At 37.8% G+C, this 15670-nt stretch overlaps 2 protein-coding genes across 4 annotated transcripts in view; one reads left to right on the forward strand and one right to left on the reverse strand.

The window, feature by feature from the left end:
- The window catches only part of cdk14 (cyclin dependent kinase 14), a 226228-nt gene that overhangs the window by 110487 nt on the left and 100071 nt on the right, over positions 1–15670 (forward strand). The gene's annotated exons all lie outside the window — the stretch shown is intronic.
- Positions 8220–15047, reverse strand: LOC131522312 (tripartite motif-containing protein 16-like). Its single transcript, XM_058747720.1, has 6 exons — positions 14314–15047; positions 12503–12598; positions 12189–12422; positions 10818–10977; positions 10630–10677; positions 8220–9483 (listed from the first exon to the last, which is right to left on the reverse strand). Exons 1-6 carry the CDS (start codon positions 14881–14883, stop codon positions 8966–8968), a joined length of 1626 nt encoding a protein of 541 aa, XP_058603703.1. The 5' UTR covers positions 14884–15047; the 3' UTR covers positions 8220–8965.

The raw sequence follows: 15670 nt of genomic DNA on the forward strand, positions 1-15670 counted from the left end.
ATTTTCCAGAGAAAATCACTTCGTTCGGTCAATACGTTCAATTAAAGCAGAGATTTAGGTTGTTTAGTATAGCGATGCTTTCATTTTGTTGTTTCAGCGTGACAGTGCGTTGGTCATTTTGGATTATGATTGTGAAAAATGACTAATTTAGCTGCCAGTTATGAGTTTTTTCTTTATTTTTTCTTTTTTTAAACTTTTTTGCATGTAAAGCGACTCGTTTGGGAGTTATTCTGTAGATCTGAACCAAAACTAGAGCAGAAGTTGAGTTCTGCGTCCTTGAATGAAGGACGTCTTTGTTCAGAAATGCTGATTGTTTGATTTGGCCCCGTCACGATCCCCCCTTCTGTCTAATTAGGCTTTGGCTGGTGCTTGTTGTTTGTGTTTCCTCTTTGTCAGGTGGGCGCTTGATGAATCTGGAGGAGCGCAGGGCGTCTGGCAGCTCGTCACTGTTCTCTGACACTGACATTTTCATTTCTGCCTTGTTTTCCCATTCCTCCTTCATGAGCGACCTGCGGCTGTCAGTCTGGCCAGCATCGTATCCAACCCTTCTTTCAGAGATTATCCTTCATTAATGCTTTCCAAAGGCCAGACTGCTTTGTGCTGCGAGTAAAAGAGGCCAGCGCTTCTGACCTTCTCATTGACATTCTGCTTCCACTGCTGTTTACAGTCACACGCTTGTGTTTGTGCATTTCATTTCACCTTTATTTGGCGGTTTTCAGCTGGAGATAAACTCATTACGTCAAGGTTAATATCCACTTTACGCTTGTGATGCATTTCGAATCCCATCATGCACAGCTGCCGCACATGAAAGAGGCCAAATGAGAGAGAAATCTCTTTGTGTTGCTCATTATTGTGGCTGGAATCACTCAGGAGACTTTTGATTATGTTGATATGGGTTTGAGGATGAAGAACTGAAATATGTTTTGTCAGTTGTTTCATATTCGAGCGTTGTCTCAGATGGTTTCTCTTAAGAGTTTAGCGCTATGAAATAAATGATTGGAGATTTTCTAAAGCTTTAGAGGAGACAAATGTGAAATCACTGGAGTCTTTTCTTATGCAAAACATCTTGTTATTTGTGTTGTTCTTTGTGGTGAATCTCATAGGGCAATTTTATTTATGTTTTATTTATACATTTATTTATGTGGCTCATCCTCAGACCATCTAAGATTTGGATGAGTTTGTTTCTTCATCAGATTTGGAGGAATGTCTCAGCAATGGATGCTCTGCAGTGAATGGGTGCCGTCAGAATGAGAGTCCAAACAGCTGATAAAAACATCACAATAATCCACACCACTCCAGTCCATCAGTTAACATCTGGAGAAGACAAAACCTGAAACAAATCCAGCATTAAGACATTTTTAACTCAAATACAAGTCCATAATAACGCTTCCTCCAGTGAAACAGTGTTCTGGTCTGAATCAGGAGAGAAATCTGCGCAGATCAAGCAGCGTTTACAAGACAAAACTTGTAATTGTGTTGATTTTGTTATGCGAGAGACAACAGGAGATGTTTTTTTTTTTAACTGGAAGAAGCATTATTATGGATTATTTTATTCTAGGTTTGTATCTTATTCGTCGTGGTGGTTTTATATTGGATTCTTCATTTCCTGTATGTGTGTGTGAGCGGGCTGCAGGTAGCTGTTCTGTAAGTGTGTGTGATGTATTAAAGAAGGCAGACTGGACCGGTGTGTTTAACTAGCTGTCAGACAGCAGGAGATTACCTGTGTTCCTCTGCACCGTATGAATATGGACAGGTCTATCTGCAGCAAACACACACCACCGTCATGTGTGAACGCCTCTCACACGCACTGACATTATCGTGAGCGGTTTGACATTAGAATTAAACTGTCTGCTCTCATTACAGGAGTGTGGATAACATACACACACACACACACAGAGTTACTTAGGCCTACATGTGAAGTTACTGCAGTTTGAGACTTGAGAGTTTCAGCTGTTATACGTTGTGATCAAAATGGACATTGATTAGAGTTCATAGTCAGAAAGGTGTTTGATTACAGAGTCATGCATATGACATTTGGACAATTTATCAAGGCCACAAATTAAGAATTTGTTCACTTGTTTTATTAATTGATTTAACTAAACTCGTTTGAGTTAAATCAATGCTATATATACAGTACATTGTGGCCGTGATATACTACCATGAGGGAATTCATTCTTAATTCATGGCCACAATTTAACTGTCTGATTTTTACATGTTTTATTTGTTGCCATACACTGCAAAAAACTATTCATAAGTAAAACTATTTTTTGTAAATAAAACAAAGATTGAGTACGTTTTACAAGAAAATACTATTACTCTCAATATGTCATGTTTAATTGAATGTTACTTGCTGAAACTATTTGTGAAACTTACTAGCAATCTCTGAGTGAAAATGAAGTCTACACCAAATTTTTGTTCAGTGCACCAATTTTAACTTATAAGCCTTTAGAAAAAATTTTGAATTATTGCTCATCTAATTCTGCGTAAATAATTCAAGTGCATTAATGATGACATACAAAGAGGAGAACTTTTAATTTATTAACTAACAACTCTCAAATAATTAAATCTGTCAAGTTAACTTCAATTCAGATATGTAATTAGTCTCTCCATTTCCAATGATTTCCAATGACTCATTTAAGATGATTTGCGGAGCGTTTGAGAACATAATAGACTGGCATTGTTGCATTGGCATGATAATCATCCAGTATATGTTGCTAAGGAGCCACTGTTTCCTTTCATATGATATCTCACATGTATCTCAGTGGATCTCAGTTTGAAACAGGTGTCTCTGTCAGCCCGTTCTTCATGAGCCAACAGGACTTCTGAAGTGTTTAGGGTTGGTGCATGTGTCTTTCAGCCTTATAGAGTTGAGCTGAGTCGGCCTGGATTGACCCCACATAACTCTGCGTCCAGACTCTCCTGAGATTTAATCCGTGTAAGTGAAGCCGCTCCGCTCTGGTGGGGGAATTAATTACTGCATGTGGGTGGTCGTTGGTTTAGCCGGTCGAGGGCATGTGGTGACCTCCTGCCCAGCGGGACCGCTAGTGAAAGGACGGCTTCACTGCCGTTGACATTTCAGGAGTGATTGACAGCGAGTCCTGCCACTCGTTTACCAGCTGCTTTTATCCAAAGAAACTCACAGTAAACCAGATACAAGTTCAGTGTGCCTCGAGTTCTCACGGTGACTGGATTAGACAGGTTAGACTCAAGGGATGTAACGATGAACCTTGAGCCAGTTGAAAATCGATTAAAATATGTGACAATTCAAGTCAGATGCTAAACAAATCGCGATATAATTGGAGTAGGAGGGGAACTGACCGTCTTTAGAAAAGTTTACTTGGTATTTTCTTTTCATCTTGCCTCTGAGCGATGCATATTAAAGTAGAGTTCATAAGCTCAGCTCTGCTTTGTTCACAGCGGTAACCATGGAAACACTGTATCATTGCTGTTCATAAGCGCCACCTGCTGGCAGAGAGTGAATCTGCGGCTCATTCAGCTCGTCTGCTGTTTCCTTCAGATATGTTTTATGTTCAGTTTCACAAAACTAAAGTCAGATCATTCTGTTTTTGCTTCAGATTTCGAAAATGATACAGTCTAATTTAGATTAAAACTGCTCAAGCTGCATGTACGCTGCATCTTTGTTTGAATCATGATTAAAATGCATTGGTTGCCTCTAATTTTAAATGGAAAAAGAGGACAGACAAAGCCTTAGTTTGTTTATATGAAGAGATTTATTTTATTTGTGTAACTTATTTATTTGATTTGGGGTTTGTTTTATATTTCAATTTCACAAAGAAACATGCAGCAATAGCCTAATAAAAGGACAACTTTTTATTTACTGTATAATGTCTTCAATCTCATTTTGTAAAAAAAAAAAAAACATTGTGAGGAAAATCAAATTGTGATTAGACCCGTAAAATCCTGGAAAGATATTCAGAGTTTTGTTTCAGACACTTAGTAGCGAGTAAACAAGGTAGTCTTCAGCACGACTGTATTGAGTTGAGAGGTTATGTATATGGTTATTGTTATAGTTACTGCTATCATTATAGTTGCTGTAATAGTTCCTGTTATCTGCATTGGCTGTTGAACTGCACTGAATGTGAGAGTGTTGAAGTTCATCGGCACACGTGAGATGTCGGTTGGCTCAGGTTTGTGCTGGTGGTTTTTCTGTCAGACGTGTTCTCCTGACGACTGCTGTCAGCGTGTGCTGTGGTTCGTCTTCTCTCAGCTCCCCGCTGATCTGCAAAATACTCGTTTGCCACTCGCTCCCGCAGCCCTGATCTCTCTCCACCCGCTCCGCTTGCACTTCAAAGCATCCCGTCCCTCTCCTCCACCCTCCATCTATAATACATGCGCTGTCACTCAGGGCTCTGTACAGTAACTCCCCTCCGCTCCGGGCGGCTGAAACACATCTGCACCTCCTTCTGTTTCTGAGAGCTTCACCACAACACGTCCACTACACGTCTCACAAAACACCGCCTATAGTTGCTCATATAAATATATGTCTGTGTGTGTATATATAAATATAAATATATATATATATATATATACACACACACACACACTTGTTTCACTATCCTTGTGGGGACATTCATAGGCGTAATGGTTTTTATACTGTACTTACTGTATGTGCTATTGTCCTACACCAACCCTACACCTAAACCTACCCCTTACAGGAGACTTTCTGCATTTTTAGATTTTCAAAAAACTTAATTCTGTGTTATTTATTACCTTGTTTGACCATGGGGACCTCAATTTAGGTCCCCACCGTGACACGAGTCCCCATGAGTCTGTGTGTATTCAGGTTTAAGTCCCCACCTGAATAGAAAAACAAGTGTACACACACACACACGCACACACACACACACACTGCTGTTCAAATGTTTGGGATCAGTAAAAAAAAGTGTTTTTTTTATTTATTTATTTTTTTTAATTATTTTATGGAGTCTCTTCTGTTCATCAAGGCTGCATTTATTTGACCAAAAATACTGAAAAATCTGTAATATTGTGCAATATTGCAATTTCTAATATTGGTTTTCTATTTTAATATACTTTAAAATATAATTTATTTCTGTCAGAAATCATTCTAATATGCTGATTTATTATCAGTGTTGAAACTGTTGTGCTGTTTAATATTTTGTTTGGAACATCTGATACTTTTTTTCTTTGATTATTTGATTAATCAAAATTAGAGCAAATCCTCTTCTGAAAGTAACTACTTTAAATAACTTTTTATGTTCGTTTACATTCGTTTACATTGTTTCTCCACTAGGTGGCGACAAGTGACTGAAAAATTTATTTGTCGTTGAATCATTCATTCAAGAAATTTGTTAAAAAAACCCCCTGATTCATCCAGTAACGAAACAAGTGAAGTATTTACTGTACGAGTGAGTCATTGAATCATTAATTCAAACCACTTTTTCATAATTTTAAGATAAAAATCGGTGTATTAAATAATTATATTTTAAATGCATATATATATATATATATATATATATATATATATATATATATATATATATATATATATATATATATATATATATATATATTCAAATGTTTAATAATTCATTTAAATGTATTAAACACTTTTAAATAGACTGCAGCAATTAATATTTTATCACACATTATTTTGTTTAGTTCAGTATCGTGGGAGAATTGTGATCTCTATTTGAGACCAAAAAAAAAATTGTGATTCTCAATTTATCCAGCTCTACACATCAGAATTATGCTGCCATTCGAGCATCTACTTATAATTTATGGCAGACATCAGAAATTCAGCTTTTCTTTCGCATCTCATTTGCATGAAGTTCAGCACTGATGCCCTTCCTGTTTATCTGTCCTCTCCTCTAAACTGACACACACACACACACACACACACCTGCACAGCATGTCCAGGTATATCTGACAGTCCATCAGTTGCTTGTCTCGCACCTCATTGGTCAATCAGCTCATGCAAGACATGAGGAATGAACCAGTTTTCCCACAGATCCGAGCATTTCATGAGCTGGTTAAATGCAGCATTTTACATCTGTTGTGCAAAAGAGTCTCCTCTAACAGACTCCTCTAGAGTCTGTTGTGTTCAAAATTAACCTGTATAATATTTGTGGCACTAGCAGCTCTAAACTAAATGACAGCAATAATGACTGCTTCATTGTTCAACAAACAGTCCTGCCCCAAACTAATGGGATTCAATGAGACCCTGCACAGTACAGGCACAGTAACACACTGTGAACTTCAAATCAGCTCATTATAAACTCATTATCAGCTCATATAAACCCGGCAATGCAAGAAAGCCACAATGACATGAGATTTGAAATGATTGCATTGTTCTCTGGTTGTGATGTCGAAACATTGAATAAACGGGACATAACTTTTATTTTCTTTGTCAAAAAATTGGAGGAATGAGTAAAAATCAGTGATCTAATTTTCTAGTAACACATAAACCCTTTACATATAATGGATTATAGAGCTATTCGTAATGCATTATATCTTTTCAAGTAATTGTAATCATATTTAAAATGCATTATAATATTAAATATAAGATTTTACATCTGTGTTATGCATTACACTTTCAGAAGGTGTTCTACTTTCTAAACTGTGCGTACAAGGCATAATTAATGCATTAGGATAATTGCATTATAAAGCTTCAAGTAAACAAGTTACCGTTGTTTTCTGCTTAAGCAGTTTGACATTTTCTAGATTTAAAACCGTTGTTAAGCACAGTAAGATTATGCATGTAAACACACTGAATGTCATTATGTCTCGTCCAATCAGGCTGCTCGAACAAACGCAATGTAGAATTATACAGTGCTGCTAGTTTTAGTTAATTGTAGGGATTTTTGTTTGCATGAATTCATTATCCAAGCACAAACTAAAAGGAAAGCCTGGCGAAAAATGCAGCATTGCATTATTTATCTTTCATGCTGTTCAGGGATCATGATAAATGCATGACCTCTGTCAGATGACGTCAGACCCTAACTCTGACCTTTAAGATTGTTTCACGCCACAAATATTTGTTCTAGTGTCTAAAGTGCTCGTATAAATCATTTACAGTAAGACCAGTTGCTAGGGTCTTCTGAGTGGTTGCTAGGGTGTTTCTATGTCATTGCTTTGTTCCAAAGGTTTGTTTCCTGTAACGTCTCTCAAACCGATCTGATCCGGACTGAACCGGTCATGTGAAGGTGACCTGCTCTCAGAGATTCATGCGCTGGATGTTTGATGTCCAGGGCTCGATCTTTCCCCCCAATGTGTGTTCAATATAGAAGACAAATTTCACTCCAGATTGCTTTGCTCCTGAGTGGAGGTTGTTTTAAAGGGTCTTGCTCTCTGAGAGCGTGATAGACATAGACTGACAGCGAGAGAGAGAGAGAGACGTTTTCTGTTATTCCAGCGCTGAAGCTGCTCGTTCTGGAGCTCCTGTGGGATTTCAGAGCTCGACTCGGTTTCTCAGAGAGATTTCTCATCACAGAGCTACATGACTGTGAAAGTGGACTGATGGCAGAGACGCAGGGCATTTCTCATGGCTTTGTTTCTGAAGGAGGTCAGAGAAAACTCAAATATAGAGCAGAACAACAGAAATGAACAGCAACTCAAACACACTTCAAACATTTATTTACTCACCGTCATATTTAGTTTATGTTGTGTTAATATTCAGTTAATTTAATTTTCAGTGAATGACTACAAAAAATAATTACAAAAAAATATTTTATAAAATTTCAGTTGAATAAAATTTATATGTAGTGTTATTTTTGTGTGTGTATATGTGTGTGTGTATGTATGTGTGTATATGTGTATATATATATATATATATATATATATATATATATATATATATATATATATATATATATAATAATTTGTGTTAGTCGGTCAGTAATATATCCATTTATATTTTTATATAATTTTTAATTATATAAAATGTGTATATATAGTGTTCAATTTACATGAAACTGTCACAATGTAAAATATCATAATGTTCCTGAAATGCTCATTTTCTTCTTGTTTATTTATTTTTTTGTTAAATGTGATCCCGACATGTTTGATGTTTTTTGGAGTCGCTGTGTGTTGTATTGCCATTCAGGAATATTGCTGGTGTGTGACTGTGCACAGATGATTCATAGATTGATAAGAGTTTAATTTTTGCATTTAATCTGTAATCATTATAATCAACTTTTTGTAAAACAACAGAAGTCTATGATATGATCTCATTTAGGTAGCTAAGTATATGTGTGTTTTCATCAGTCATCACGGTTCACGTATGATGGATGCTGCTGGTAGATGTGTTTGGCTGGTCGTTGACATTTTAATGTGTTTAAGTACTATTAAGTTGTTTTGCATTCTGTGCAAATTAAATTATTACTCATTATGATTCTAAAACGGCACAAACATAATTAATTTACTCCTACAATAATTAACATGTGGCCAGCTGATATTCAGCATATAATTAATTATTGTTTATTTTTTACTTCACATAAAAGTTCAGGCTTTATTCAGGCTTCATCAAACTGAACACAATTCAACACTGCCCCCTGCTGGACAGACCGTCAACTCACTTTAATAGTGCTGTTTATCAGTATTTAATCACTACTAGTGCTTATATTAACACTAAACGTTGAGTCTGTGCATCGTCCTGCAGCGCTTGAATGATTGCTGTCACTGTACCATGTGATTAGGTGTGACAACATTAAAAACTAAATGACTGATTTCAGTCAACACAAAGAGGTTGAGAAAAGCACAGAAACACGTGGTCACTCAGCAGGACTCACACACACTGATTTTACTGTCTATATGAGGAATTATTACACACATTTATTCTGACATGTTATTTCAGTGACAGAAGTTCAGCTGCAGTATTAATGTCATGAAGAGAAAAGAAGAGACTCTATAACATCTCACTGTTACTGATTCAACATGCAGCTCAAAGCATTATGGGTAGAGTCTGTCATCAGTCTATTCTGATTCATCAACACAGTTTCACTGATGATCCTTTATGAACATTAAACCCAGGATAGAGCGGCTGAGTGAATGTGGTCTGGACTGTGTGGATGAGGCTCATTGTGTCAGAGACGCTGTAGAAGGACAGAGTTCCTGCACCGTGATCCACAAACACCCCTATTCTACTGCTGATGGGCTTCACAGGGAGAACAGTCACTATGTTATTGTGTCTGAATGAGTATCTGGAGGAAGAGCATGACAAACTCCAGGACTGATCATTATATCCAAACCCACACTCATAACCCCGTCCCTTCCTGCTGATGCTCTTATATGACACTGATATATACACATCTCCACTCCACTCCAGCTCCCAGTAACAGCGTCCACACACACTCTCTCTACACAACACCTGATACCAACCATCAAATCTGTCTGGATGATCAGGATACGACTGATCTGTGCCAGTGTATGTAATCACTCTGTTGCTCTCAGACAGATGGAGGGATTTATTCACTGTGTTCAGATCCAGAGTGAGCTGATGGGAATCTGATGGAGATAAAACACATCAGAATCAGGAATTATGAATCTGTTTGATCTTTTCATGTAGCTGAACTCATGTTCAGTGTATCATCAGTGTCTCAGTACAGATGACCAGATATCTGTGCAAATCATCATTTACATCAATTCTAAAACTCTTCCTTCACCTTCTACAGAAGAACATGAACACATTCAGTGGGCCTCATTCATGAAACTTGCGTAAATGAGTAAATTCGCATAATTTGCGCGTAAAACAGACCTTCCTGGATTCATAAACGCTTTGTAAACGTCCGATATGATAGTTAAAGATAACATATATTAATGAATTCCAATCATTCGTAAATAGGGCGCTCGTGCATGCTCATTCACAATTAGCATAATCCCCGCCTATGAATGACAGCTACGCAAATTACGTGTTCAGGAACGCAGTGGAATATTCTGGTCTACTTTCTCAGGTTTGGCTTCAGTATATTGCATAAATGCAAAAAAGACTAATAGGCCATATGCCTAACAATAAATATTCAATAACGTGTGTCCACCAAAGAGTTTTTAGCCAGTTGAAAAAAAGTCTTCTTAAAACGACCAGCTGGTGGCGCTTGAACGCTTTAGTTGCTATGATTTGGAATATCCACGACGGCAACGTATTACTGTCTCATTTTTAAGAATTTTACTAAATATAAAAAAGCAGGAAGCAGTAATATTGACTTCATTGTTGTAGGCAGTCATACAAGTATGATGGTTGGTCAGTATTTGTCCCACCCGTCCTCTATTCACGGCTGAGTAAATAGTGACAGTGACGAGCGCTGCGTTTTACAGTTATCAACTACTCAAGCTGCAAAAAAACAAACAAAAAAAAAAAACATTCTGAAAGAGGGTCAAGGGCAAATTAACTTAAAATTATTATGGCAGTGCATCAAAATTCAGTGTCATCAGTTTGCCAAAAAAAAAAACACAGAACATTTTAGGCAGCATTTACACGTAGTAGGGAGCAGGTGTACATTTCTTTTGTACTAACATTTTGAAAATATGAACATTTTCATGAATTCGAAAGTTTATGTCAACGGCTTTACGAACGATTTACACAAAAATTCTTACTGCTTGTGTTTAATGAATGAGGCCCAGTGAGTTCTTCTGCTTGTTTTCTTACTGACTTACATTGTAGGAAGTCGTTCCTGGTTCTGGGAACAATGTTGGTGACTCTGACTGTGGAAATCAACAGACATGAACAGTGTTATTCTCATGATCCTGCATCTATTCCTAACACATTTCTAATATAATGTTCTCCATGATATGAGATGATGATGGACTGGTTTCTGAGAGCAGATGAATCTGCAGGACTTTACCTCTGTCTGAGATCTTCTTGAGCTCCTCTTTGCAGAAATCCTCCAGTTTGTCTCTCAGCTGATGGACAGATTCTCTCAGACCATCAAAAGAGACGAGAGAGATGAAGGGATCATCATTTGCATCTGTAGTTTCAGGAGGTGCTGAGAGAGACTGGAAACTCTACAGAAAACAGAAATCAGAACTCATCAGCTCCACACTTCACCCAATAACCTGCTCCAACATCAGCTTTGACTGATCTTTAGTAACTCACCTCAATCCAGCACTTTCACAGCATCAGCTTCATTCTTCTCATATAAATTTCATTACATTAGAGCTACAAATTCTAGTATTTGCCGTTTACTCTATATGTAAACTTTCTAAGAAATCGTTTGGATAAAACATCTGCTAAGAACATAAATGTCCATCTAACAGCTCAAGCACATCAATGGAGTCTCAGTGTAGAGTTGAGTAGATTTGCTCAGGAAAAGCAGCTCAAAGGCTATGATTAGATTGATAGAGTTAGAGACATTGAAACTTCACAAGGACCCTTAGGACACAGTCAGGTTTGGTTTGGTTTCAATACGCTGAAGCATTGCTGATATACAGCCTTACTTCATGTTTGGGGTCTTTATGATCAAATTCATCAATGTGTTACAGGCAAATAAAACCAGTTTTATCAAGTTCCAATTTTGATGAATGTTCTAGACTCCTTCCTAAGACTTCCTGAGAGATTTCCAGAGCTGAAAGCCATTTGTAAGCGGCGTCTCTTTCAAAAGAAGACGATCAGATGAGAGTCTGACTGATGATTATATAAGACACTCTTAATTCACTTTTTAAATATTTCTATCATGATTATTGCTAGGTTTTCTCTGCAAAACAGCAACAAAAATAAAAAATGCTGTAAATATTACCTCAATTTTTGACAAAAGCCACCACAAATTCAGTCATTTTAAGCCACAAAAAGCTGAAAAATCCCTTTCATTAATTCATCAATGTGTTACAGGCCAATTAAAATCTATTTTATCAAGTTTGAGGATAACCTGATCCCATTTTTGATGAATGTATTATAAACTTCACTGATTTCACTATAATGTAATGAATCGGAAGGAAAAATGAGGTAAAATGCTGAGATGTTAGTGAAGTTTTGAACTGTTGGTGGTGCTAGACAGCTGAATATATCTTCAGAAAGAGCTGAGAGAAATGATTCCTGAGAGATTTCCAGAGCTGGAAGCCATTTGTAAGCAGCATCTCTTTCAAAAGAAGATGATCAGATGAGAGTCTGACTGATGATTATATAATAAGACACTCATGAGATGTTTCTCTGTGAGTCTCGTGTCACAGCAGGATCTGCTCAAGTCCACTATGACCCTGTTCTTCTAGATCTGTGTTACCTGCAGGAACTGGATGTGATCCTGTGTGTGTGAAAGCTGCTCCAGCTCAGCGTCTCTCCTCCTCAGATCATTGATCTCCTGCTCCAGTCGCTCCAGTCGTCCTTCAGCTCGACTCACTGCTTGCTTTTCCTGATCTCTGATCAGCCGTATCAGCTCAGAGCGGCTTCTCTCAATGGAGCGGATGAGCTCAGTAAAGATCCTCTCACTGTCCTCCACTGCTGTCTGTGCAGAGCGCTGTTAGGACACACAGTGATTCAGGCTTCAGTGAGTCTGAACTGAGACGGAGACAAACTTCTCTTCTTCTCCAGACTCACCTTCTGAGACTCCACAGTCTCTCTCAGCTGCTGGAGATCTTTCTCTCTCTGCTGGATTCTCTGCTGGAGCGTCTTCTGCGTCTCCTTCAGCTGCTTCTGCAGGACAAACAGATGATAGTGAATCTCACAGAAAACTACTGGCACTAAATCATCATGTGATCAGATGAATCCAGTAAACGTAGGGTGAGCTAGTTTAAAGGTCACTTAACTCAACTTATAACCAATGGCTGTAAGTTCAAACTTCAGAAGTGATGATTTGTTACAATCATCGTACGTGAATTATCATGAAGAATATGGACTGTCTCAATCTTAAGCTTAAGTATTAAAGTGAAACTGACACAGATATAGAGCTTCAGCAGTGTTTCTGCTGCGTAATTAAGCTGTGGTGCTACACAGAAAATAAATAAAGCTATACATGACTGAAATCATCTGGGCCCGAACTCATCAAGCTTCTCAAAGTGCCATTTTAGTCTTAAGTGTTGAGAATTCATGAAATTTACTCCTACTTTCAAACTTAAGTATAAAAGCAAGTTATCAAATTTCTTAAAGCTAAGAATCACTCTTACTCTCTCAGTAAGAAAAATGTTGTTAATGTTTGACGACGAGCAGTTAATCAAGCGGTTACATTTCCTCAGTATTTCAAAACAAGCAAAGAACATTTTCATTACCAAAGATCATCATAACTGACTTCAGTCTAGTATTATATGCGTTTTTAAAAAACACTCCCGTTATAATCTGTGAAGCTACCTAAACTGTATGATGAATAAATCTCTTACCCCTTATTTACACTACACACATCTGCGGCAAGTTACGGGTCTGACACGGCCACCGGAGCTGATCGCAGCCACTCACCAGCCGCGCCGCGGCGAGTTTCTGAAGCGACTCTCCGCGCTGCATCAGTAAAGATAGACGCCTATATTTTTGACGAATAATTGTCTTGCTGTCATCAAAGGCATCAGCAACAGGCATTATCTCAAACTATCGTCGATACACTATACCAGTGATCCTGGAGTTTAGCTCCAACCCTGATCAAACTCACCTACCTGTGATTTTCTAATGATCCTGAAGACATTGATTAGCATGTTCAGGTGTGTTTGATTAGGGTTACAGCTAAACTCTATCCCTGCACTATACTATCATCTATCGGCACCCTAAATTGAGTTGTGATGATGCTTCGTTTCCTTGCTGTAATATATTCTCTTAAAAATTCTTTGTCAGATGTGTTGTATGTAAACTCCTGTTAGGAATTTAACCATTCATGTGAATTTATATGAGAATATTCTTAAATAAGGAAATCTATTTAGTTTGTGGCACAGAAAAGTGTCGTGAATCATCTAAGACTGACACTTAAGATTTAGTCCTACACTTCACTTAAATTACGACTGAGACGATAACTAACTTTTAAGTGCAGCTTTGAAGCAAGAATTTTTTTACACTTAAAGTCAATTTTTAGCAGTGATCTTGAGAGTAATTCTTAGCGGCTTGATAAATACCTGCAGATTTACTGAATAGAAACTCACCTGTTAATGCATTTAACTTCCATATTGACTGATAGAAGTATATATTTTGTCAAAGAGTGGGTAAATAGTTCACTCCATTATTTTATTTTGCTTAAAAGGCTGTTTTATGTAAGATTGTGTTGATTGTGTAATGTTTACGGTGTGTTTTCAGTGAACAGTGAAATCTCTTGCAGCTGCTGTTCATTACTGCTGTCGTGTGAACGCTTTAAGCTGTTAATATGGGTTTTAATATAAACACATTAAACTGTTCTAAGTATCAGCAATATTTCATCAGTGTCTAGTGTTAAATACCTGTTTCTCTGTCCTCTGTGCTGCAGCTGATACAGTGTCGTGGTTTTTATGTTCATCCATACACAGCACACATATACATTTCTGATCAGTGCGACAGAAAACCTCAAGGAGCTTCTCATGTTTCTGGCAGATCATCTCCTGCAGTCGTCCAGTGGCTTCAGTCACTTTGTGTGGCTTACGTGAATGAAATTCTTCATGACGGTCAAAATGAGTTTGACAGTATGATTCCAGACACACCAGACAGGACTTGACAGCTTTGTATTTTCTTCCAGTACAGACGTCACACTGAACATCTCCAGCTCCAGCGTCACAGTCAGCAGAGAGTTTGGTCTTCATCAGTTTCTCCACCACTTCAGCCAGCATGGTGTTTCTAGCTAAAGCAGGTCTTGGACTGAAGGTCTGTCTGCACTGAGGGCAGCTGTAGACTCTCGTCTGATCCTCCTGATCCCAGCAGTCTGTAATACAGCTCTTACAGTAACTGTGTCCACACTGGATGGTCACTGGATCCTTCAGGAGATCCAGACACACTGCACACGTGAACTCATTCACCAAAATCCTGGCTTCTTCCATTTTTCTCCTTGAATACAGAGACGAACACACAACAGCTCAACTACACTTCAGTTTCTCTTTTCCTGAACTCATGTGATTCCTGGTTCTGTGTTTGAGTGACGTGTGAAAAACAGGCGTGTCTTCAAGTCTGTAGCAGGTTCCTCATTCCTTCTCCTGTAGAGATTAGTAAAGACGTACTTGAGTGTTATTAAAGTAAATGCAAAGACTGACTAGTTGATTTAGGTGTATTTAATTCAGATCAAACTAAACTCTGTATGAAAGTGACTCTCCTGGACTAGGAATGGGGAACCCTGATAATGAAATATCTACCACATGTCAGTCTCAGACAAACACTCAATGAATACAAGTTACAGCCTTAAAAACTGCAGTAATACTGCATCCTAATTACTACACTTACTCCTAATTAAAACTGCAGGACTGCATGATCGCACGGATGGATCTGTTTTGTAAAAGGAGTGAGTTCAGTCTTCACTCGCACTCTCTCAGTTTTCAGTTTTAGATACTTTATTGTCATGATCAATATCTGTACATTCGTATTGCCGCAGCGTTGCTACATACAATCAAAACAGTGCAAAATCTGAATAATGCAAAGCAATAAAGGAAGAAAGAAGAGAAAAAAAAAACAATAATTGAAATGCAAAAAATATAAAATAGGTGGCATTAAAGAATAGAATAAATTCACAAATAAAATAATTAAAACAAAACAGTATGAAAGAGCATTAATAGTGCTGGAGACAGACTGTGCTGCTAAAACACAGCAGTCCGCACATTCTCGTAGTAAGATGGG

This window comes from Onychostoma macrolepis, chromosome 16 (assembly GCF_012432095.1).
Source record: "Onychostoma macrolepis isolate SWU-2019 chromosome 16, ASM1243209v1, whole genome shotgun sequence".
Lineage (NCBI taxonomy): Eukaryota > Metazoa > Chordata > Actinopteri > Cypriniformes > Cyprinidae > Onychostoma > Onychostoma macrolepis.